Here is a 23,669-nt window from a genome sequence, read left to right on the forward strand (position 1 = left end):
CACCTGGGTGGATCGGCCCAGAGTGTGCACCTGCTGATCCTCCTCCCTATGGGTGCCCGAGGCCCCCTGGACAACTCCTTGAGGAGGAGGAGAAGCTGGAGCGAGATCAAGCTGCCCCCATACCCCTCTCACGTTGACGCTATTGGAGGCCAACTATGGTGTCAGCAATGGAGTTCAGCCTGCGCAGCACTGCAGGAGCGATGTCCTGGATTAAGGTCTCCATGGCGGCCGCCATCCTACCAGTGTTGACCTCTGTGCGTTGGCATGCCGGTGCTATCACCTCAGACTGAAGGCAGAGGAACTACAAGAGCGGGTCAGAGGCTCGGGGTCGTGCAACGAGTAACTCACCTCCTGACTCCCCAAAGCCTCTCCACCATCTACAAGGCACAAGTCAGGAGTGTGAAGGAATACTCCCCACTTGCCTGGCTGAGTGCAGCTCCCACAACACTGAAGAAGCTGGACACGATCCAGGACAAAGCCGCTTGCTTGATTAGCACCGCATCGACAAACATTCAATGGGTCTACAATGAGGCATCTTCAGGGTTTGAGTGGAGGCCCTGGGTTGTGGGCTCCCTCGGCTGTTTCCCAGATGTGCCTGCGAAAGCAAGGAGAGATAATTAGTGCATGGCAGTGGCCTGTGAAACAGGACACATCACTCACGGCATGGTTGTCTGATGAATGTTGCACTGCTGGATCCTCACTTGGCTGAGCACCGCCGATCTCACCGTCAGCACAGGAATGCTCCAGATCTTTGCTGGCCAGCTGGATGCCTTTATTTTCAAAGTCTGTGAGGACCTTGATTTCAGGTATTCCTTCACCAGCCTGCGACCCCTCCCTTTTGTTTTGTGCCAACTTGTCCTGCATGAATACAGATGGAGAGAATGTAAGCAGGATGCCTGCCAGACCAGATGATAAGTATGTCTGACATGCGTGGGTGGTGAGTGGTCCCATGGACAGGATGAGGACAATGAAGGTGTGTGTGAGAGAGTGAATGGTGATAACCCTTGAACTGGCAGTGAGTGAGATCCCGGTGGATGTGTGATGGGTTTGTGAGTGTGTGAGTTGAGTGATAAGAAGGGTGACTTACCCTGACGGAACGGAGGAGATCATTCATCCTCTTTCGGCACTTGGTGGCTGTCCTCTTTTGCAGGGCGTTGGCACTGACCACCACTGCCACCACCTCCCAAGCCAGATTGGTGATGTTGCTGCCCTTCCTGCAGCCAGAGCAGATGTAGAGGACATCATGGCGGGCCTCCACAGCATCCAAATGGCATTCCAGGGACACGTCACTGAATCGGGCTGCAGTTTTCTTGCCTTTCAAGAAGGCAGCTCACCACCACCTTCTCGAGGGCAATTAGGGATGTGCAATAAATGCTGGCCTAGCTGGCGAAGCCCACACCCCAGAAATGAATAATAAATAAACCTATCACCACATGCAAGTCCAAAACTGGTGACAACCTTTTTGTAATGGTTGATGCAAATCTCTTCAATACAGTACAATCTTATACAGTGTCCTTTGATATCCTCTGCTATACAGCACATGTGGTTTCTTAATGACCCAATTGATAATTTAATTTTTACAGGTTGAATATCTGAAGCCCTCGGGGCCGATTGCATTTCGGATTTCAGATAATTTCAGTTTTCAGATGCCGCATATAAACTTACATTACAATAGCCTAAGACTAGGCTAGCCATAGTCTAAAGTAAATAAAATAGCTAGAAAAATAAGATGTATCACTGAATAATAAAAACACAGTACCTGTAATAAGTTTCTTTTTGACATTTTCACCACAAAAATCGCAAGTTAAACAATGCAGACAAACAACTCAGCTTCTTGCACTAAAGGTTCAATGATGATCACAAAAAGTGCAGTTTTTGGATGTGTTCGGTTAGCGGGTTTATGGATAAAGGACACTCAACCTGTATTTTGGATTAATAGTGTGATCATATCTCTTACTGAAATAAATCTGTAGCCTCTATCGGGATTTGACTTATGTTTTTGCATTTGTTCTTGTGATGTGGTTGATTCTGACAGGGCAATATTCATTGTTCATCCCTGAGGACATTCAGAGTCAATGACATAGTGAGGGACTGGATTGCATGTGGGCCAAACTGGGTGAGGTGGCAGGTTCCTTTCCCTAAAGGACTCTGATAAATCAGTTGGGTTTTTCAGCAACCTTCATCATCGTTTTCTGATGCCAGCCCACAAATTATCTTACTTAAAAATTCTATTTCACAACTCAGCATGCTAGAATTTGAAATTGGAACTTCCAGATTGCTAGTCCAATTCCTAACCACTATTTAAGTGTCTCTGTGCCTATATTTTCTCTCTCCATCTACCTTATTTACTGGAAAATCTAAAAAGGATTTTAAAAGCTTGTTTCTTTTGCCCAAAAGAGCAGGTGCTAAATTTAAGATTGAATTCCTTTCGTATGTCAAGTAAGGTGGAATATATAAATTTATTTGTGTCAGATTCAATTTATCAACTGAATTCTCCTATCGAAGAACATAATATTATCCACCGCTAACTAATCTTATTGATCACAGCTGCATTAAAAAGCCCCCGTGCATCTGACCACAGTCCCATTACAGACTCATTTAAATATATGAGGTTTGATTCAATCAATCACTGCGTTGACTGCAACCACAGACAGCTAAGGATTGATGGATATGTAAAAGTTGCAGGAGTTATCAAATAAATGGGGCAGACAGAATAGTATTTAATCACTTCTTCTGTTTCTCAGTTGTCACTAATTTACTGGCATACTGCTTATCCTAAATAAAAGAGCAGTGCTTCAGCTTACAGCCAAAGAAATAACGAGGTGAATTTCAATTGCAGGCCACCCATTTCCTGCCTGTACAATGGGTCGTCAGCAGTTGACAATCTGTGAAGGTTGGGGGGGTAAGGGGGCAAGACTTTGCCTACTCCATTGATGCCCAAGGCCCTCTTGCTGCACTTTTCAGATGGACCTGTAGATAGACGAGCAGCAAGCCCACCTGCCTACAGCAAGAGACTAATTCAACGACCATGATGACAAATTAAATATGAAAGTCGATGTCCCAACAATTTTTTTGGGCAGAAGTCAAAGATCGCCCTCAATGTTATTATTCGTTACCAGTATAGAACAAAGATGCTAGCTCTGCACAGTAATTTAGATATCCTGTTCTTTATTAAAATATTCAGTATCCTTTTGGAGTGAGGTGTAGTACAATATTTGTGATGAATAGGCAGAATATATTGAATATATTCTGCTTCATAACTTTTTCTCAAAAAGAGCAATGAAATATGTAGCCTTTGAGGGGTAAAACAGAAGACTTTCCAGTTTGTAATATTCATATTTTTTCATATGATTTTAATTTTAAAACTAAAAATATAATTCTTTTGGAAGACTCCCAAATAGTCACTTTTTTAAGTTGTGGATTTTCTATGTGTCAAGGTGGTGGAAATCAATACTGAGGAAATTAATATTTTCCAGCTATTGTCAGCATCAAGCATTAGTTGAAGAACAGTATAAACTAGATGTAAGGTAACACTTTCTCCACCTCATCATTACGCAGCTTTTCCCTGCCTTGAGCTTCAGAAGACCACTTGCAGCAGTTTTGTTCCCTTTTACAGGCTTCCTTATGCCCTATGAGTGGTGCCATTAGCTAATGTCAAATTCTGATGGACTTTCGCAGTTGGCTCATGTCTAGTCGAAATTGATTGAAAGATTTGAGTTAACTTTTTTTATATTAATTTTTCTTTAATAAACTATCAGTAATAAGTCTCTGTCACACAAGGTAGATTGTTTTCCACTCTAAAACTGCTGGTAGATGAGGCCTGGGAACAAACATTTTGGCCCTAAAATTGCAAAGCTTTCTGGCGGACTCTGACTCTGTCTAGCAGAGTGCATCAGAACAGCTGTAAATTTGGCCATTTTTTGGAAATGGTAGTTTACAGGGTGGTCTTATGGGGCTGGAGCCTTTACCTATACCACATGGCTATTTTTATAAAGAGGCTGGAACAAGGCTTGAGAGACTCAAAAGATCAGGAGTTCCCATTGCTGGACCCTTATCTAAGACCCAGAAATGAACTTGCACAGATATGTTTATTCTTACAAATTAATGCTTCCCTGGAGACCCTCAATCATGATCACACACCAGAGACTACAGATGTATTACTTTGGCAAATTTAGGATTATATTACAATTCATAGAATGGACTTCTTATTTAATATCTGAAATTCAAGCTAGAGATACCGCTGGAACCGTAGACCATTTCTTTTTTTTTTCCTGTTTGTTTGAATAACTGCACAGAAACTGCAGTAGGTAGATATAAGGTGCTGTATTATTTATAATATATTAATCAGATGTTTTTGATGCATGTTTACATGTAGTGCTCAAAATCTTAATTGGCATATGTCATGTTAAAGAAAACAGTGTCGTAAAATGTCTCTTTGCTTTTAACTATCAAGCTTTATGCAGCCAAAAATCCTTAATTGCTCTGTTGCACTCTCACCATGAACCCAGCAGAAGTACAATGGAAAGTTTGTAAAATTCATTGGGACCTGCAGGCACCATCTCTTAGACTCTGCTAGGTATTCCTGCAGGGCCTTGAAATGGGTGGAGACTCTTGTTGCCGCTTGCACAACCAGTGATGTTGAACAGTGGGAACTCCTTGGGTTGCAAATTTCCAAGATCTTGGTCTCTCGACGGCCTGACGCCTTTAGGAGTTCTTGTGCCTAGAAGGAAGAGGCACCTAGCCTCTTTAGAGGCAGAATTGTGGTCCACTTTAGGAGTACAGGCCTGGACATTTAAAGAAGGAAGAGGATCACAAGTTAATTTGGCCTTCTTACAAAGGGAACCATCAGGACAATATTTTGTTTTCTCCCAAGGAGGGGTGGGTGGAAGCTACAGCATGCCAAACCCCAACCAGGCTTTATACACTTAAGTTTACAGCTTCTCACGTCTGGCCATCATCCAAAGCACATATTTAGTGTTACAAGTACTGCCATACAAAGATGCAGCGTGCTCTGGTCCATTGGGATCAGTAGTGACATGCTCTATATGCCTTGGCACTTTCCCTTGCTTTCTCAAGTGAAAAAGACAACTGAAAGACCTAAATAAAACTATCAAAACAAATGTTTCACAGGAAAACAGTTGTTCAAAGTTTTCAGCTAGTCCAAATGCACAATCAGCTAATTATATATACGTGTAGTTTACATAAGGAAACTCATTACCTAAACTACTTTGAATAAATTTGAGGCCTGCTGATTTTATGGTCCTGTGATAAAGGAACCATGAAAGTTGCAGTCATTTTTGTAATTCCTCCATGTACATAGGTTGCAGGTGTACATCAATTATTCACTTTTGTCTTTTCAGGTAACAAAATATGGCAGAAGACACAATCTGTTTAATACTTTTTAGATGCAATAGCCTCCGCATTTCACATTTTTTTTCTGTGAGGCACTGTGAATTGTACATTCGTTTTTAACCCCATTTTAAAATATTTACAGTAAACCTGCTTGGGAGAAATACAGGGTGATGATTCTTCTTTTGTTCCAGGAGCACTTCATGGATGTGATAAGAAATCAGGAGTTTCTGTTACTGCCAGCAAATGAGATAGTTAAATTGTTGGCCAGTGATGACATGAATATACCAAATGAAGAAACCATATTGAATGCACTGCTTAGCTGGGTTCGGCATGATACAGATAACAGACAGAAAGAACTTAGCAAACTGCTGGCTTACATCAGACTTCCTCTGCTCTGTCCTCAGGTAAATTACGTTCTTGCTTTCATTGATTATTTAGTTAATTCCATTAATTCATTAAAGGGGCACTTGAATTTCATGAACAACATTTGGCAAACCTTTAATTTCAGAATGAATAAAAACCATCAACAGTTTCACCTTGACAGTATCCACGTGTGGTGCACTTTAACTTGACTTATATTATTGAATCTGTGGGGCTGATTTTTATCTTGATTTTCATCATTCTGTTCATGATCATCCTCTTTAAGATCAGAGGAGCTGCCACAGTCAGGGAGATGAAGTGGGTACATCAGAATTGCATTGTTCCCACCTCACACAACTTCCCTGTTTCTCGGGCACATGGGTCACGGTTCACGACTTGCTTGCACCCAAAAAAACAGGGAATCTGTATTTCTGGCCCCCAGTGTGCTACTTTTAAGGAGCATCCTAGCCAATAATTTTAAGCCACTGCCAGTTCTGCACATAACACGTATTTCTGACAGACATGTGAGGTAATGAGTGAAGAAAATCCACAGAAAAAGCAAGGGGAAGGTTTATTATAATATCCAAGTGAGGCAAGAGTGAAAGAACTCCCCTCATTTCTTAGGTAAAAGCAAAATACTGCGGATGCTGGAAATCTGAAACAAAAACAGAAAATGCTGGAAAAACTGAGGTCTAACAGCATCTGTGGAGAGAAAAACAGAGTTGATGTTTCGAGTCTGTATGACTCTTCTTCAGAACTTTAGCTTTAGTTCTGAAGAAGAGTCATATGGACTCGAAACATTAACTCTGTTTTTCTCTCCACAGATGCTGTTAGACCTGCTGAGTTTTTCCAGCATTTTCTGTTTTTGTGCCCTCTCATCTCTTTCCAGCCTTTATGCAAGGTGCCAGTCCAACTCCAAATTATGCCCACATAAATGGGTGTCCAGGATTACTAAACACTGAGCTTTATGCACAAGGAAATTTAAAGGGCTAGTAAGAAGAATATAATGGGTTTGCTCTTGAAATTTGAGTGCTATTACTAATCCTGTAATGGTTAGTGTCAGTCTTAACCATTTAACATGGGCTTACAGCAACAGAAGAAAATCAGCTGCTGTGTTGCCATTTTTTTATTTACATACATTTAATTTGATATGGTGTCTGTTACAGTGCTTTAATTGTTTAATGACTGAGCTTTCTCTTTGTCTCATAAAAGAAAGTAATCATGGGTTTGGTTAGTTGCTATCTTTAGCTTTTCTGGACGGTAGTAATTCATACTGAGTGCAGTTAGTGGGCCCTAAGGGTGCCACTCCCATGTTGCATTTTTAATAGGTGATAATAAATGGTGAGTGTCAAATGCAATTTGGTCTAAATAGCCTCATAGTTAAGACTGATCCTGTCCACTCATATTATAATAAATATAAAGTTTCACCCAGTTTTTGTTGTAAAGTTTATACTTTGTCCCATGAATTTTTAGCTAGACTGTGTATTGGAAACTTAACCTGGTTTCTGTTTGAAATATTCAGAGAAGGTTTACTTTAGTCGTTTGGTAGTAGAGCTTGAGTATTGCTGAAAAAAGACATTTTGTCGAACCTTTTTGTCATGCACTCACCAGGACAATTGCAAGAATACCAATGTCAGAGGAAGCAACAACTTTATACTATATGAGAAGAGAGTGCTGATTGGTTGGCAAGTGGACTCTTTGTCGAAAAGCTTCGACAAAATGACTTTTTGCAGCAATACTCAGGATTTATTTTGTTTTTGTGTTTGGAGGAAGTGAGACAAATACACAAACATCGTCTCAAAAATATTTTCTCACTACAAGGAAAGGAAGCTTGCTTCTGTGTCATTGCCAGGAAGAAAATCTAATTTATTCATTGTTGACTAGCTATTGCCTCAGGTCTGTGAAAAGATAATTTAGGAAAGTTTGGGAAATTAAACTCAGAGTTCCCTTAATGTTATTGGTAATTGCAGATTACAAGAGAGGTGGAGGCTTCAAAAGCTTTGAGGCCAAAGTTCTTCAGTATCCCAAGCCGGTCATGGTTTGATGGCATGCAGTAATTTTGCACCAGAATGGAAAGGTCTGAGGACCGACATAAATTTGCCCTAGGACCTTATCAATACAAATCAGGCGATGTGCAAGTGCTAATCAGGTGCAAAGACGTAGCTTGCCTGTCCATGCCTTAATTTCAACCTCGCACCGAAGCCCAGTGATAAGTTTGGGTAAGGGAGTGGCTGGTGATGAGTAGGAAGGGGGAGTTGCAAGGGCAGGCCACTAGCATTGCACTGTTGTTTTGTAGAGCCACCTTATTCCAACTCCCAAAAAAACAAAGTTTTGGAAGTTTTGTGGCCCATTTTTGAACAGCCTACTACAGTCCCTTTAACTGTGGCTGAAATCCTGTGCTGATTGGGTGTGGGCCTCTTTCCTGTTAGTTTGGTTATCATTGTATACATTTTAAGCCCATCAAACAGATACAATGGTCATCATATTTAGACCTCTGCTTTTTACCCTGATGTATTAAACATATCTCCAGATAGTGATGGCAATGTTACCCACATCCAGTTGCTGTTTTGCTCTTGAGAAGTGGAAGCCTTATTGGATGGTGATTTTTTCACATCTTTCCAAATGAAAATGGAAGTTAAAAATTCAATGGGAGCAGAAGCATTCAAAGACCTGAGACAATGGAACACATTATTTTTAATTCAGGTTAAAATATTATGCAAGTTTAGCAGTATATTTTGTTCTGCTTTTTGCTTCTGAGTTCATTTAATTCTTGTAATAAATTTGACATGTAGTTTAGCCTGAGCTATTTGATATGAAATGATTGGCATCCTGTTCAATGTCCAGTGTCAATTATCTTGGGAATTGTTAATCCTGTGACATGCTAAACTAATTTGCTCAATGGATAAGTTCAGAAGTTGCTGATTCTAGGCAGCATTGAATAAAAACAGAAAATGCTGTATCCACCCAGCCAGTCAGGCAGCATCTAAGAAGAGAGAAACAGAATTAACATTTTAGGCCGATGATCATTTGCCCTGATGACCTGTTCTGACAACCTGAAACGTTATTGCTATTTCTCTGTCCTTAAATGCTGCCAAACCTGCTTGACTATTTACAGCATTTTCTGTTTTTATTTCAAATTTCCATCATTTGCAATATTTTGCTTTCTTTTGTAGGCAGCATGGAAGCTGCTTTGTTGTGAGCACAAATAAATAGAGTTTGGGAAAAATCCCTAATTCTAGTTGCTTACTTTCCAGCAGGGTTTTGTTGGTTAATGATCAAGAGTAGGAACTCAAGTTGATTTTTTTTTAACTTTCTCTTAGCCTGGGGACACTGAAGCTAACTATAGTAGCCCTTCTGCTGTGCCAGGTAAGGTCACTAATTTAGAATAGACTGGTGTTAGAAAATAATCTTCTTTTATTTATGGCTGGATGTTTAGTCAGAAAGGCCTACCTACTAGTAAAACAGGTTTATCAGGCCAATCAGGCTAGATAATACAAAATCAGGAGATCAGAATTAAGGTGATGAAGGAAAAAGAACTTGCGTTTACATGAATTCTTATCGCATCCTCAGGACATCCAAAAGTGTTTTGCATTCAATAGATTGATTTTGAATGTTGTTTTCTAAAAATACACTGCAGTCAATTATCAGACAACATAATCTCACAAACAGAAAATGAACGATTGACCAGGTAATTTGTTTTTTATGTTGGTGGTGTTTGAGGGAGAAATGTTGACTAGGCCGCATAGAGAACTCACTTCTCTTCTTCAAATAATGTCATAGGATTTTTTATGTCCTTTGACCAGGCAGATGGGTGCTCAGTTCGCCATCTCAGCTGACAGTGCAGCACTGTCTCATCAGTTCAACATTGAGTTTTCAATCAGGATTATGGTTTGAATTTCAACAAGAATTCTTCCTCAAGTCTGCTGTAACTTCAGTGGAGTTTTTCTGGGTTTCCGCCTTGTGTGGCAGAGGCAGAAAAAATTGAGTATTTGATTTCTAATGGCAGATTGGAGACATCTGGGCAACACTATTGCCTTTAATTCTTTAGGTTAGGCATTCTGCTTAGGGATGCACAAAGGACCATGCCTTATTTTGAGACTGAAGGCTGCAATCCAGTAAAAGCACAAGCAAGAAATGCATCGACTCTCTTGCATCTAACCACCAATAAGGAATAACTTTAATAAAGTCAGGTGCAAGTAGTTGAACATTTTGTTGTTGGAGGTGCTCGTTGTTCAGCACTTAAATGCCAAAATGCTACTTTCTGCTTATCAGTCCAAGTCATGAATGTTGACTATATCCTGCTGCAGGCTGGCATGGGCTGTTTCTTTATCAGAGTAGTTATACCATCCAGATCTTAAATGATCGGATCCACTGCCCACCTTAAACAAGGATTAATCATTAATGAAGTAGCTAGAGGTTGTTGAGCCAAGGGCATTACTCTGAGAAACTCCTGTTGCTTTGCCCTGAGGCTGCGGTCATTGGCTTCTGACAACCATATTCACCTTCCTGTTTGCTATGTATGACTTCAATTACTGTAGGGTTTTCCTCTTGACGCTCCCCCTCTCCCTGCCATTTATCTCATTCTGGGCTTCTTGATGTCATACTTGGTTGAATATTTCTTGATGTAGAAGAAAGCTATCCCTCCTACTGCATTCAGCTTCTGCCCATGTTAGGATCAAGGTGATGATGAAATCTGAAACTGAGTGACTCTGGCAGAACCCACACTGTTGATTTGTTCCATCACTTTTGGTGATTGGGAGGAGGGTGATAAGGCCATGTCAAATTTATGCTGTATTTTGTGGCTAAGACATAGCTGGGCAATTTTCCAAACTATGGAGTATTTTTCATACATTTTGAGTGCAAAAGAAATCCAAATATATGCCTGTAATGTAGCCAAAATTGCTTGTTAGGAATTCCCTGTGTCCCTCCCTGCCTGCTTCATTTGGAGCTTCAAAGATTGCCCATCATATTCAGTGGAATCCTTTCTTGTACATTAATCCAAATTGTGAGATAAGATAATGCCAAATAAATATTTTATAATTAAGTATCCTATCAATTATTATAACAGTCAGTTTTAATTAGTCATTAAAACCCAAATCCCAAATTCATGGTTATTGAAGCAATCGCAGATTCCAGCTTTTAGTGCTGGTTTTACTTTGAAGAAATTTTATTTTTGATTATACAAATAGCTGATCTAAATTGTCCAGTTAACGTAATTTGTCATTTTGTTATCTTCAACAGAACAGTGGTTCTACTATTCATGTTTTCTAAAGATCAATCTGATTCATAGAAATCCCTGCTCTTGACAATGGTAAATATTTCAGCCTTTAGAAGCTTTGTGGTGACCAGAAATAAAAATGTCAAGTGCTAAAAATTCGGGAAAGATCAGAAAATTGCTTGTCTGTTATCTTCTGATAAGAATCTCCATTTGACAAACTAATTTGGCTTTTATCATCATCCAGACACTGGGCACAGGTGCCAGTACAAACTGGATCTTAATCCAGCAAATGCTTGGTCCCTTTCCAAAGGCCTCAATGAGACTCATGCCTGCTGTCTATGAAATAGCTGTAATTCCTCAAGAAGCCTGAGAATATTCCAGACACACTCCTTGGCAGGCTGTGGTGGAAGATCTGCCCATTCCTCCCACTGGATCAGAGGGTAAAGGGCTGTATAAACAGTGTGGTATTGTGGTTTGACCAGGTTCTGCCCCAAATTTTCTGACATCTCCCTATCACCCTCCATCCCCAGGAGTTTTGGGACACAATATTTAGTTGGATTGTCTAATCCGAAAGTGCCTGTTGTTGACACTTAGTGCTTGAAATGGAAGTATTCCACTCCCAGACATAACTGCATTACAGGAATCAGCTATTGAAATTTTCAGAAAACTTCCTTGCTGATGCATGACGAAAAACATGCAACTTCAAGGCATCACAGAACATTCAAACTTGAAGTGTTAAAGACTGCGTAAATATAATGACAATATGATAGGTTAGTTATTGCTAAACTTCAGATTGACAGCTTGGCAGGTAATAAAAGCTCTGACTGCAACCTTTCTGTCAATTAGTTTCATTTATTCCAAAATTAATCCCTGAGGTTTTCCTAAATGTGACAGTAATCAACTGCATAACAAACAGAAGCAGCAGCTTTTGCTTTATCATATTGCATATTTCAGGAGGTCGAGGATTAAACAAAACAGTTTAAAGCAATGCCCAAGACGAGTGGCACTTTGGCTGTGCATGTGAAATAGTTTAATAAAGACTCTGGGTGGAATTGTACCAGATTTGTGCTAAGTGCAGTAGCAGGCATGAAAAAAGACATTCTACCCACCAGCCACAATGGCAGGTTTTCATGCCATATTGTCTGCTTCCCACCTCATTAATTATGCAGCCACAGGAATCACGCCATCTTGCTGGATCTCCTGTGCCCAGAGAGGGGGTGGAGCGGGCCTCCACATGGCATTCCAGTGACGGGTCACTGAACTTTTCTTGACTTTCAGGGCCATGTCTTCACTGGAGCAGCCCTGGGCTGCAAGCATTGAGAACTGTGTGGGCAGCTGAAGTTTAGATATGGCACCCGGAGTGAGGAAATGGTGAGGTGATGGCGTGGCAGGCGACTCAGAGTGGATAATATGGCGAGAAGGCCAAAAATTGGTTTGATGCTGCTGTGAAACCAGTCCAACCCCGCTCTCAGCACAGGAAATCCAGCAATCTCACCGCTCTGGCTTGGGAGGCGATGGCAGTGGTGGCCAGTGCCAACACTGCACAGAAGAGGTTGGCCATCCAGTACAGAAAGAGGATAAATGATCTCATCTGTGCCACTAGGGTACGACAACCATCTCATCACTCTAAACTCTCAAACCCACAAGGCCATCATAAATTCACTGGCATCTCACTCACTGCCAGCTCAAGGGACATCACCACTCACTCTTTCACATGCACCCTCACATGTCCATCTGGCCTCTTCTGCTCTGGAGACTGCCTCCTCAACCCTCACCATCTTGAGGCCACTTGCACAGATCAACATTTGCCCCCCCCCACCCCCCCCCCCACACACACACACACATCCTGGGATACCCCCCCTTCCCTAGTACAGCCCTCGTCCTGCAGCTTCTTTCCTTGCCTGAGGCCACTTCTCTTCCTTCTCTAAGAAAGCCCTAGCCCTGCAGCTGTTGAAAAGCCACTGCTGCCTTACGGCTGGTCTGGTAGGTAGAGAATTGTCTGTGAGCCCTCCTAAGAGTGATGCGGTGCTGTCTGCAAAGCCTGGTGCTGATGACCACGAGTGCTGCCGAAGCAAGGTGGGCAAATAAACCTTGAAGTCCCAAGCAAAATGTAGCTCGCCAGGTGCACTTGTGTACAGTTGTGAAACATGTTGACGTGCAGTGACACTGACGTGCCCAGATGATCCAGTGTGGGGGATGATTCTGGCGAGCAGGGCTTATACTAAGATGCTAAAATATTGAAATCAGTTTCCCGATGTGCGCCTGCTTTGTCAGCCAATGACAGACAGAATGGGCGAAATCAACTGATTTCACAACAGCATCAAACCGATTTTTAGCCTTCCCGCCATGTTGTGCACTCATATCCGCCATGTTAACTGCTGCCAATGGGAGCGGAAAATTCCAGCCTCTATCTTAATTTTTGCATGCATATTGTTATGGACAGGAGGGGGATTAGTTTAAACAGCCCTGATTTCTCCACTCCCTATCCGTCCATAAACAGAAAAGTATTTTTGATTTTTGATTTCCCCCTTTTATAAGTGGTGGTGTATTTTCCCCAACCCTACAGTTTTGGAGTTATCCAATCCTCTATTAATATCCCCACAGCAAACTTGAGATAAGGTAAAGTAAGAGGAGTAGTTTATTTTGCACACATAATGGGGGAAGGGATTTCGCAACGTCTATCCCTTCAGCATTCATACAATAAAAGAGGGATAAGAGAAAGAAAGAGGTTCAGGGCAAAGACCACGATAAAAATAAGAATTATGGTTTCATGTGAGTCCAGAGCCCAGAATTAATATCCAAGGAAGGTTCTTTTAGACGGCTTTGTCCGGCAGAATTTCTGATCTTGGTCCTAGAAATTCAATTGCAGGTTGAGTCCATTGAAAATGTAGCAAAGTATTCTTGTATCCTGGGAATTGGTTCACTCTGTAGGCGAAATACCATGTTCTTTCTGGAGATCAGACTTTGAGAGAGATGGAGGTCAAAGGCAGGCAGTTAGCCTGAAGTCCGGTTCTCTTCGGAGGTTAAACCGCAACTGAATAGCTGTATAATTAGAGCAATTCAAACAGCTCAAGTCTTGGTCATGTGACAGCATGGTTTCAGACTGAGCTATTCAGTTAACAAGGCACCCTTGTTAGAGCCCATTGTGTTTTGAGCAGGTAACTGAAGAACCATTAGCACATGAGGCTCCCAATAAGCACTGGCTAGTGCAGAGGCCTCGTCTACTGGCCCTTTGTGTTGGCTCGGCTGGAATGATTATACAATGCAAGAAATGTTACATTCCAGGCGTTTGATGAGTTCGCCTTTGCCCATGTTTAAACTGCGCAGAGGCTCCCAGAACTACCATCACATGGTCAGCTTTGGCCATTTTATCAGTCCAACCATTTTTCCAAATTTTAAAAAGTAATAAGTTTATAAAATAGCCAGGACGATATAGATATATATATTTTCCTTCCTGTTTTCTGATCATGACAATATGCTCATCAAGGCCATGGCTGAGAAATGAGTATTTTGCTGCTTTTGCATCCTATGATACATTCCAAGGAATTACATGCAACAGTGTACATAAAATTTACATTGTTAAACTTCCTATAGCCAGTTGGTGAAGGAGGAGACCAGAAGTCAATCTTTACTCAATTTTAGATTTATTCACAAAGTGAGTATGGCTCCTAACTCTATAGCCCACTCCAGGTGTCAATAAGTGCCTCTTTATATCTGTAAAAGTAATTGTCCAATGAGTGCACCCGACCTCTACACATTTAACCTTAATTTATACAATTAGCATTCCTTTTTTTCTTTTTTAACTAAAACTTAACAAATGATATTCACAAACAATGTTTCGAAACAAATGGACTTTCAGCTGTGGTATTCATGACCTCAATGTTCATGTCTTCACAGTTCTCTAAACTCGTCATTCTCAAATTCTCCTCCATGATCAGTCAGAAACATAGCTGATGTCCCAAGTCCGGTTCCTATTAATTTTTCCGTGACTTTATCTACAATCACCCTTTTGCCCTTGCCATGTATTACTGTAAAAAGACTGGTTGCTGTGTCTATAAATGGCATGGTGGTATTGTCACTAGACTAGTAATCCAGGGACCCAGGGTAATGCCCTGTTTCGGGTTCAAATCCTGCCACAGCAAATGTTGGAATTTGAGTTCAAATAAAAATCTGGAATTAAAAGTCTGCTGATGACCATGAAACCATTGTTGATTGTCATAAAAACCCATCAGGTTCACTAATGCCCTTTAGGGAAGGAAATCTGCTGTCCTTACCTTGTCCTTACAATAGGACATTGTGGTGTGCTCCAATATTTTATTCATATTTCACATTTTACACTATCTCTTCGATGAGCCTTCTAATCAACTACATCTGCAGGATTTTTAATCACTGACAAGAAAGGTGACCAAATTGTCTGCTTTAAGACTATTTGCTTTTTTTTCTTTCTGATTCTTATCATCTGATGCCCATTAATACTTCTCCAACATTCTCATTAAGGGACTACAATAATGTCCTGATTGGGTAAACTGCAGATACACTGACTTTCCAAAAACTATTGCGTTTTCATGCGCCACATACAGTTTCACTAATAACTTTTTCATAGAAGGCTTACTTAACAAAGGTATTTCACTAGAGACTACATCAGTACTAATAAAGTAGCTTACTCCAGCTATTTTGCGTGGAATTACCATTCTTTTCATGACCTCAATGTATTGTCACCCTTGAACCTAAAAGAATTAGAACTTTCATACCCCCTTACCTTACATCAACCCTCACTACTGAGTGAATCTAAATAACATTTTAACCGATCTGTTGCACACGCTGTCGAGGTGCAACCATTATCTAACACTGCAGTTAAATGAATTTGCGACTAATACACATCATGGGACTAAAGCTTTTTGTGACTGGTGCAGTTCCTTCAGATTGATAACTATCATCATCCTCAGCCTCCAAATTCTCTGTGAAATGCATCACTTTGAGAACACTGCTGCTCTGCTTTGAGCAGTTCATCACAATGATATCTTGAACTATTTGTTAACTGTTCCCTGGGCATTCCTGGCGTTCATTTGTCTACTATTGCTGCTTGAATCCTGACATCTGCTGTGGTATCCAGATCTGCTAAAAGTACTTTCTTTCTTATTCCTTCTGCCTGAACTCTCCCTTTGTATTGGCACCTGTGTCCAGTATCTGGACAATCTCAAAGTTGAGGTAACTTAGTCCTCCATCCTTTGTGACACTGTAGGATGTCCCTATATACCAAGAAGACTGCTGGAAGTGACTGTTTCCCCAGGATTTTTTTCAAGGCAACTTCAAAAGGGAGTCTCTTTCCATAGTAACATAAGAAATAGGAACAGGAACAGGAGTGGGCCATTTGGCGGCACCTCAAGCTTGCTCCACTAGTCAATAAATTCATGGTTGATCTGATGTGGCTTTAACTCCAATTTCCTTGTCAATCAAAAATCTGTCCAACTCACTCTTGAATATATTCAATGATCTAGCCTCCACTGCTGTTTGGGGAAGAGAATTTCAAAGACTAACAATGAGAGAAGAAATTCCTCATCTCCGTCTTAAATGAGAGACCCTTATTTTAAAACTGTTCTAGATTGCCCCCCCACCCAAAGGCGAAACATCCTTTCAGCATCTACCCTGTCAAGAAGCCTCCTCAGAATCTTTCATGTTTCAATAACATGACCTCTTATTCTTCTGAAGTCCAGTGAGTATAGACCCAAATTGCTCAACCTTTCCTGATGAGACAACCACTTCATCCCAGGAATCAGCCTAGTGAATCTTCTCTGAACTGCCTCCAATGCAAGTATGTCCTTCCTTAAGTAAGGCAACCAAAACTGCACATAGTACTCTAGGTGTTGTCTCACTAATGCCCTATACAGTTGTAGCAAGACTTCCGTACTTTTATATTCCATCCCGTTTGCAACAAAGGCCAACATTCTATTTGCCTTCCTAATTACTTGCTGAACCTGGATGCTAACTTTTTGTGATTCATGTAGAAGGATGCCCAGGTCCTCTGTACCGCAGCATTCTGCCATCGCTCTCCTTTTAAATAATACTCTGCTTGTTTATTCTTCCTGCCAAAGTGGACAACTCACATTTTCCCACATTATACTCGATCTGCCAATTTTTTGCTCACCTCTTAACCTACCTATATCCCTTTGCAGATTCTTTCTATCCTTCTTGTTTTCCTACCTATCTTTGTATCATCAGCAAATTTGGCTTTAATACAATCATAGATCTGATCCATTGGTTGTGGAATAACTCTAGCTCTATCTCTTGCTGCTTATGCTGTTTGGTATGCAAGTAGTTCTGTGTTATAGCTTCACCAGGTTGATACCTTATTTTTAGGTATGCCTGGTGCTGCTCCTTCCATGCTCTCCTACACTCTTCATTGAACTAGAGTTGGTCCCCTGACTTTGTGGTAATGGTAGAGTGGGGATAAGCCGGGCCATGATGTTACAGATTGTGGTTGAACACAATTCTGCTACTGCTGATGGCCCACAGTGTCTTATGGTAGCCCAGTCTTGAGTTGCTAGGTCTGTTTGAAACCTATCCCATTTAGCACAGTCGTAGTGCCACACAACATGATGGAGGGTATCCTCAATGTGAAGACGGGACTTTGTCTCCACAAGGACTATGCTGTGGGCATTCCTACCGATACGGTCATGGGCAGATGGATCTGCGGCAGGCAGGTTAGTGAGGATGAGGTCAAGTATGTTTTTCCCTCTTATTGGTTCTCTCACCACCTGCTACAGACCCAGTCTAGCAGCTATGTCCTTTAGGACTCATCCAGCTCAGTCAGTAGTGGTGCTACTGAGCCACTCTTGGTGATGGACATTGAAGTCTCCCACCCAGAGTACATTCTGCACCTTTGCCACCCTCAGCGCTTCCTGCAAGTGGTGTTCAACATGGAGGAGCACTGATTCATCAGCTGATGGGGGACGGTATGTGGTAATCAGCAGGGGGTTTCCTTGCCCATGTTTGTCCTGATGCCATGAGACTTCATGGGGCCCAGAGTCGATATTGAGGACCCCCAGGTCAACTCCCTCCCGCCTGTATGCCACTGTGCCACCACCTCTGCTGAGAGTATTCTGCTGGTGGGACAGGACATACCCAGGGATGGTGGTCCCGGGACATTGTCATGCTCACGGAATCATATCTGACAGACAATGTCAAGCTGTTTCTTGACTAGTCTGTGAGACAGCTCTCCCAATTTTGGCACTTGCCCCCATATGTTAGTAAGGAGGACTTTGCAGGGTCGACGGGGCTGAGTTTGCCATTGTTGTTCCAGTACCTAGGTTGATGTTATATGGCCTGTCCATTTCCATTCCTTTTAGGATTTTTAGCGGATTGATACAACTGAGTGGATTGCTAGGCCATTTCAGAGGGCATTTAAGAGTCAGTCACATTGCTGTGGGTCTAGAGTCACATGTAGGCCAGACCAGGTAAGGACGGCAGACTTCCTTCCCTAAAGCACATTAGTGAACCAGATGGGTTTTTACAACAATTGACAATGGTTTCATAGTCATCATTAGACTTTATAATTCCAGATTTATATTGAATTTAAATTTCACCATCTGCTGTGATGGGATTCGAAACCAGGTCCACAGAACATTACCCTGTGTCTCTGGATTACTACCCCGGCTTGCTGGGCTATTCAGAGGGAAATTAAGAATCAAGCAAATAGCTATGGGTCTGGAGTTGCATATATGCTAGACTGGGTCAGAACGGCAAATTTCTTTTCCTAAAGGATATTAGTGGATTTTTACAGCAATCCAATATTCTCGTGATCGTCACTACATTCCTGATTTACTTAATTAATTGAATTTAAATTCCCCCGTTGCCATGGAACTAGGTGGAGCCACATTATGTCCCTTCAGCGGTACTTGGGTTTGCTAGTTCCTCTATTTTATATGTAATAATCTCAGTACTGGCCCAAAGGTTCCTTGTTCAGTTTACTATTCTCCCTCTTCAATCCCCTATCTGCCAATTATTTGCCTCCTTTTGAACTCTGTTAAACTTTGCATTTCCCATGCCCCACTTTAATTCTTTCCCTTCCTTGCTATCTGTTTTAAGCTCTTGGTTCTTATATGTCCCCTGCTGTACTGTACACTATTTTAAAGTGACTTTGTATTTTCTAAACCACCTTAACCAGTGACCTGGAAAGGCCTTCAAAGCTTTATCCTTCATTATTTCTTACAAGTTACTTCTTACAGTAGAAATAAATATCAGAGTGTTTCAGTTTGAATCGAAAGGACATTCTTTCATCTATTGCCAAGCTATTTTTACTTTGATGCATGCAAAGAGTGCATTTTTCATAGTGGAGAAAGCAAAACTGAACATTTCTAATGCTTTTGATCATTCATCTGCAAGAATGATTGGAAGACAAAGTTGATAGATCCATGTTCTTCAGATCCTGCTGGAAATCTGAGGTGACAAACTGTTTTCCTAAAGGCTTTGGGTTATATTTTCATCTTTTTAAAACATTTTTAAAGTAATGATGGAAGCACACACTGAAACTCCATAGGGCCCAATCACTGTGTACATTTGATTTATTACATCCATGATGAGAAGTGACAAAAATCAACCATCACACTTCACACTGTTCTTTGGATCTGCAGAGACGGATTTCAATCTCTGGTTGACGATTTCCTTTAATTTTGATTTATTTTTAGTAGGCATTCCCGCATCTGCAACAGATCAGGCCTTTAACCTATATGCATTGATCTGGTTCATTAGGTTCTTCAAATTTTGGTCATGGTCCACTAGCCAGAGTCAATTTCAATTATCCATAAAAGATTTCAATTAACATTGGGAAAGTAAAACCAATGTTTCCTTTAAAAGAAAGCTAAATTTCAATTTATCATCTCTCTAATTATTATTCTTGGCTACCCTTCACTAGCGAGGATGATTGTCTTCCATGAGTCCGAAGATGGCTGATGAGGCGTATGGCACGTAGGGCATTTGTTGTCATGTGGGATGTCTGGTTGTCTATTATCAGTTTGGGTCATGATGCCTTCTTTTTGCCGCTTTCACTTTTCCTCTTTGTTTTGTCATTGTTGGGTCTCGATGCTGGGATCCTTCCCATAGACACTGCTGACATCTGGTTCAGTCCAAGGCGATGGTCTCCCTGGAGTTCGTGTCAATGTTGCATTTCTTCATGTTGGCTTTCAGCACATCCTTGAAGTGCTTCTACTGCCCTCCTCTGATGCGTCTGCCCTGACTGAGTTGGGAGAAGAAGACCTGCTTTGGGAGTCTGGTATCTGACATCCGAACTATATAACCAACCCAACGAAGCTGATGGCGGATGATCATAGCCTCAATGCTTGTGGTGCCTGCTTGTCAGAGGGCATTGATGTTGGTGCGTCTGTCCTCCCACTTAATATGTAAGACCTCCCAGAGGCAGTGTTGATTGGATGAATCCAGTGCTTTGAGGTGCCTCCTGTATGTTGTCCATGTTTCAGCCCTGTACAGTAAGGAAGGGGTCATGACTGCATGGTAGACCATGAGCTTGGTTTCAGTTTTAATGTCACGACCTTCAAACACTTGCTTCCTCAGGCGGCCAAAGGCTGCACCAGCAGATTTCAGGTGATGCTGGATTCCTTTATCAATGTCAGCCTTCTGTGAAAGATAACTCCCAAGGTACTGGAAGTGTTCCACATTTTCCAGGCACTCATCATGAGTTTTTTTTAAAAATTCATTTATGGGATGTGAGCATCGCGGACTAGGCCAGCATTTATTGCCCATCCCTGGTTGCCCTTGAAAAGGTGGTAGTGAGCTGCCTTCTTGAACCGCTGCAGTCCATGTGGTGTAGGTACACCCGCAGTGCTGTTAGGAAGGGAGTTCCAGGATTTTGACCCAGCGACAACGAAGGAATGGCGATATATTTCCAAGTCAAGATGGTGAGTGACTTGGAGGGGAACTTCCACATGATGGTGTTCCCATCTATCTGCTACCCTTGTCCTTCTAGATGGTAGTGGTCATGGGATTGGAAGGTGTTACCGAAGGAACCTTGGTGAATTCTTGCAGTGCATCTTGTAGATGGTACACACTGCTACTACTGTGCGTCGGTGGTGGAGGGAGTGAATGTTTGTGGATGTAGTGCCAATCAAGCGGGCTGCTTCGTCCTGGAGGGTGAATTCTGATCAATGGGGCTGGGGCATGTGTATTTGGAGCTTGCTGATGGAGGACTTTGGTCTCTGAATATTAAGTCTAAGTCCCATCTTCTCATATGCCTCAGTTACAAAGAATAACTCTACCATTAGCTTCAGGACTATATTTTAAAATTTTAAAGCTGTATCAAGTAGAAATTATTGGTTTGATTATTGACAATATTCTAGAAATATTAACTTTGTTCAATTTAGATTTTGCTGAAATTTCAGGGAGAAATCATCTGAAAATAAATGTGACCTCACGTATAGCAGGGCTACAATTTTTCATAAATATTACAAGAGAAGCTTGAAAAGGAAGATCTGAATATGTGCGTTTATGATCCAAATCCTTACTAACTACAAACTAGAGACCGTCTTCCCTATTTATATTGCTCCTATAGTGATTAACGTGCATCATTAGAACCTTGGAAATAGATGATTTCTTTTTATATTCAGTAGGTTTCAAATTTAAATGTTCTTGTCGACCTTTCTGCAGCCTTTGACATGGTCGACCACACCATTCAACACCTCTCCACGGTTGTCGAGCTGGGTAGGATTGCACTTACCTGGTTCTGTTCTTAACCCTCTTATCACAGCCAAAGCTTTTGCTGAAATGGCTTCTGTTCCCACTCCCTTGCCATTACCCCTGGTGACCCCCAAGGATCTATCTTTGGCCACCTCTTATTTCTCATTTGCTTGCTGCTCTTCAGTGACATCCATGGGGGAGAATTTTCCCCCACCCAGTGTAGTTAACGACTCCCGTGGATAGCGGGAGTGGGCGGGTGGCGGTGGGCGTGCACAGACTGGCAGATCCAATGGCGACCTGGCAGCCTGTTTAAACGAAGGCCTGGCAGCCTTTGCAAGGCTGCTGACAATGGCTGGGAGAAGAGCATATCATAGGGGCAATGTGCATTAGGCAAGACCGGAGGGTAGGCCATCGGGGCGGGGCAGGCCAGGCCGGAGGGTAGGCCAGCGGGGCAGTGTGCCCCTCGTTTCTCCGATGAGTGCCTAGATGCCCTCCTGGAGGAGGTGGCAGCACAGCAGGAGGCCCTTCTTCCGAGGGACGGGAGGCCAAGGCCTCCCCACCTGATCAAACATGCATGGGAGGAGGTGGCCAAGAGTGTCAACTCCCATAATGTGATGTGGCACACATGGGTGCAGTGCCGCAAAAGATTCGATGACCTCCTGCTCTCAGGGAGGGTTGGTACCATGTTGCCTCAAGTCACTTAATGCAGCCATCACCCTTTCCCCCAGCACACCCCCTGTCTCCCCCCCACCCCACCCGGCAAATCTGAGTACAGTAACAGCATTGAATCCTTCATGGCATGTATCCCTCGCTGGGTGGGCCAGTGGACATTGCCCACACCTAGTTCGTCCTGAGAGGGTTGAGCTAGGATGTGTTCTGCATCCGCAGCATGTGTGACACTGACACCCAGAGTATAGAATGGGGGTGAAAGTCAAGGATCTGCACCTAGAGTGCTGGAACTGGGAAGCTAACATGCTGGGAGGGGAGCTTCCAGTTGGCGGGGCACCAATCCATCTGCTGGTCTTTGCACTCCACATGCTTGTGCTTCCTTGCTTAGCAAGGCAACACCTTGTGGTGCCACATGTGAAGGAGGCAGCATTTGGGCAATGGGGGTGCGGTCAACCCTGGCTTGTTTGGGTGAGTGTGCGGCAGCTGCAGGGTGATGAAGAGCTGGAGTCCTGCAATGTTCCACTCTGGCTGGGTTTGCAGGGATGCGATGGGAATTCAGGTGCAGGCTGGACTAATCAATGCTCTTCTCTCCTTTTCAGGAGAAGACTGCGCATAATTCCGCAGAACGGATGCAGACTGGCAGAGGCCAGGCCCAGTTGGCAATCCTAACAGCTTACAAGCAGCAGGCCATGGATCTGGAGAGGCGCCATGCCACCAGGCCCATTGGTGGCAGTGAGGCTGGGGTGCCACGGGGAGCTTTATTTGACGAGCACTCAGGTCACCATGTGTGTCCCAGAAGCCATGGCACTGCTGAATGCTCAGAGATTGAAGTTAGCAACATGGGTTGACCATTGATTATGGAAGGATGAGCACATAATGATCCAGGGGAGTGGCATGCAAGTTGACATTGTCTGCACTTAACTAGTCAAATGTCCTTTTTCTTCCTTTCAGCATCACCGGAGCAGGGCCGGGAGAAGGAGGCAGAGGGCCCACCTCTCACCCCTGAGGCCCCAGAGCAAATCCACTCACCATCTCAGCCAGTCAGGCACCAGCGCAGGTACTAGCACCTCGTTGGGAATTAGATCTTCGGCTAGTGTCCTGGGGCACGGTAGTGAGAGCACTTCACACTCGCTTGAAGTGCAAGCAGAGACAGAGAATGCCCAGGGCGCCAGCAGTCAGAGGACTGCTGGAGACCAGGTACATGCTCGGTTGATGGCTGATGATGTGCCTCTGGAGTCGTCCATGAGGCAGCAAACACTGGAAGTGCAGCCGGGTATGCGGGACGATCTGGCGGAGATACATGAGGCTACGCGTGGCATGGTGCCCGTGCTTGAGGAGTCCACGCGGAGCATCACTGATGCAATGAGCCTCATGGCCGAGCGCC

At 42.7% G+C, this 23,669-nt stretch overlaps 1 protein-coding gene across 4 annotated transcripts in view; it reads left to right on the forward strand.

Moving 5' to 3' along the window:
- Positions 1-23,669, forward strand: part of LOC144683359 (kelch-like protein 5) — a 190,515-nt gene that overhangs the window by 114,281 nt on the left and 52,565 nt on the right. For all 4 annotated transcript variants that reach the window (XM_078546305.1, XM_078546321.1, XM_078546313.1 and 1 more), the window contains one exon: positions 5,544-5,756. In XM_078546305.1, the coding sequence (XP_078402431.1) occupies positions 5,544-5,756 (213 nt within the window). The remainder of the gene's footprint in view (positions 1-5,543; positions 5,757-23,669) is intronic.

Source organism: Cetorhinus maximus, chromosome 1, assembly GCF_964194155.1.
Source record: "Cetorhinus maximus chromosome 1, sCetMax3.hap1.1, whole genome shotgun sequence".
NCBI lineage: Eukaryota > Metazoa > Chordata > Chondrichthyes > Lamniformes > Cetorhinidae > Cetorhinus > Cetorhinus maximus.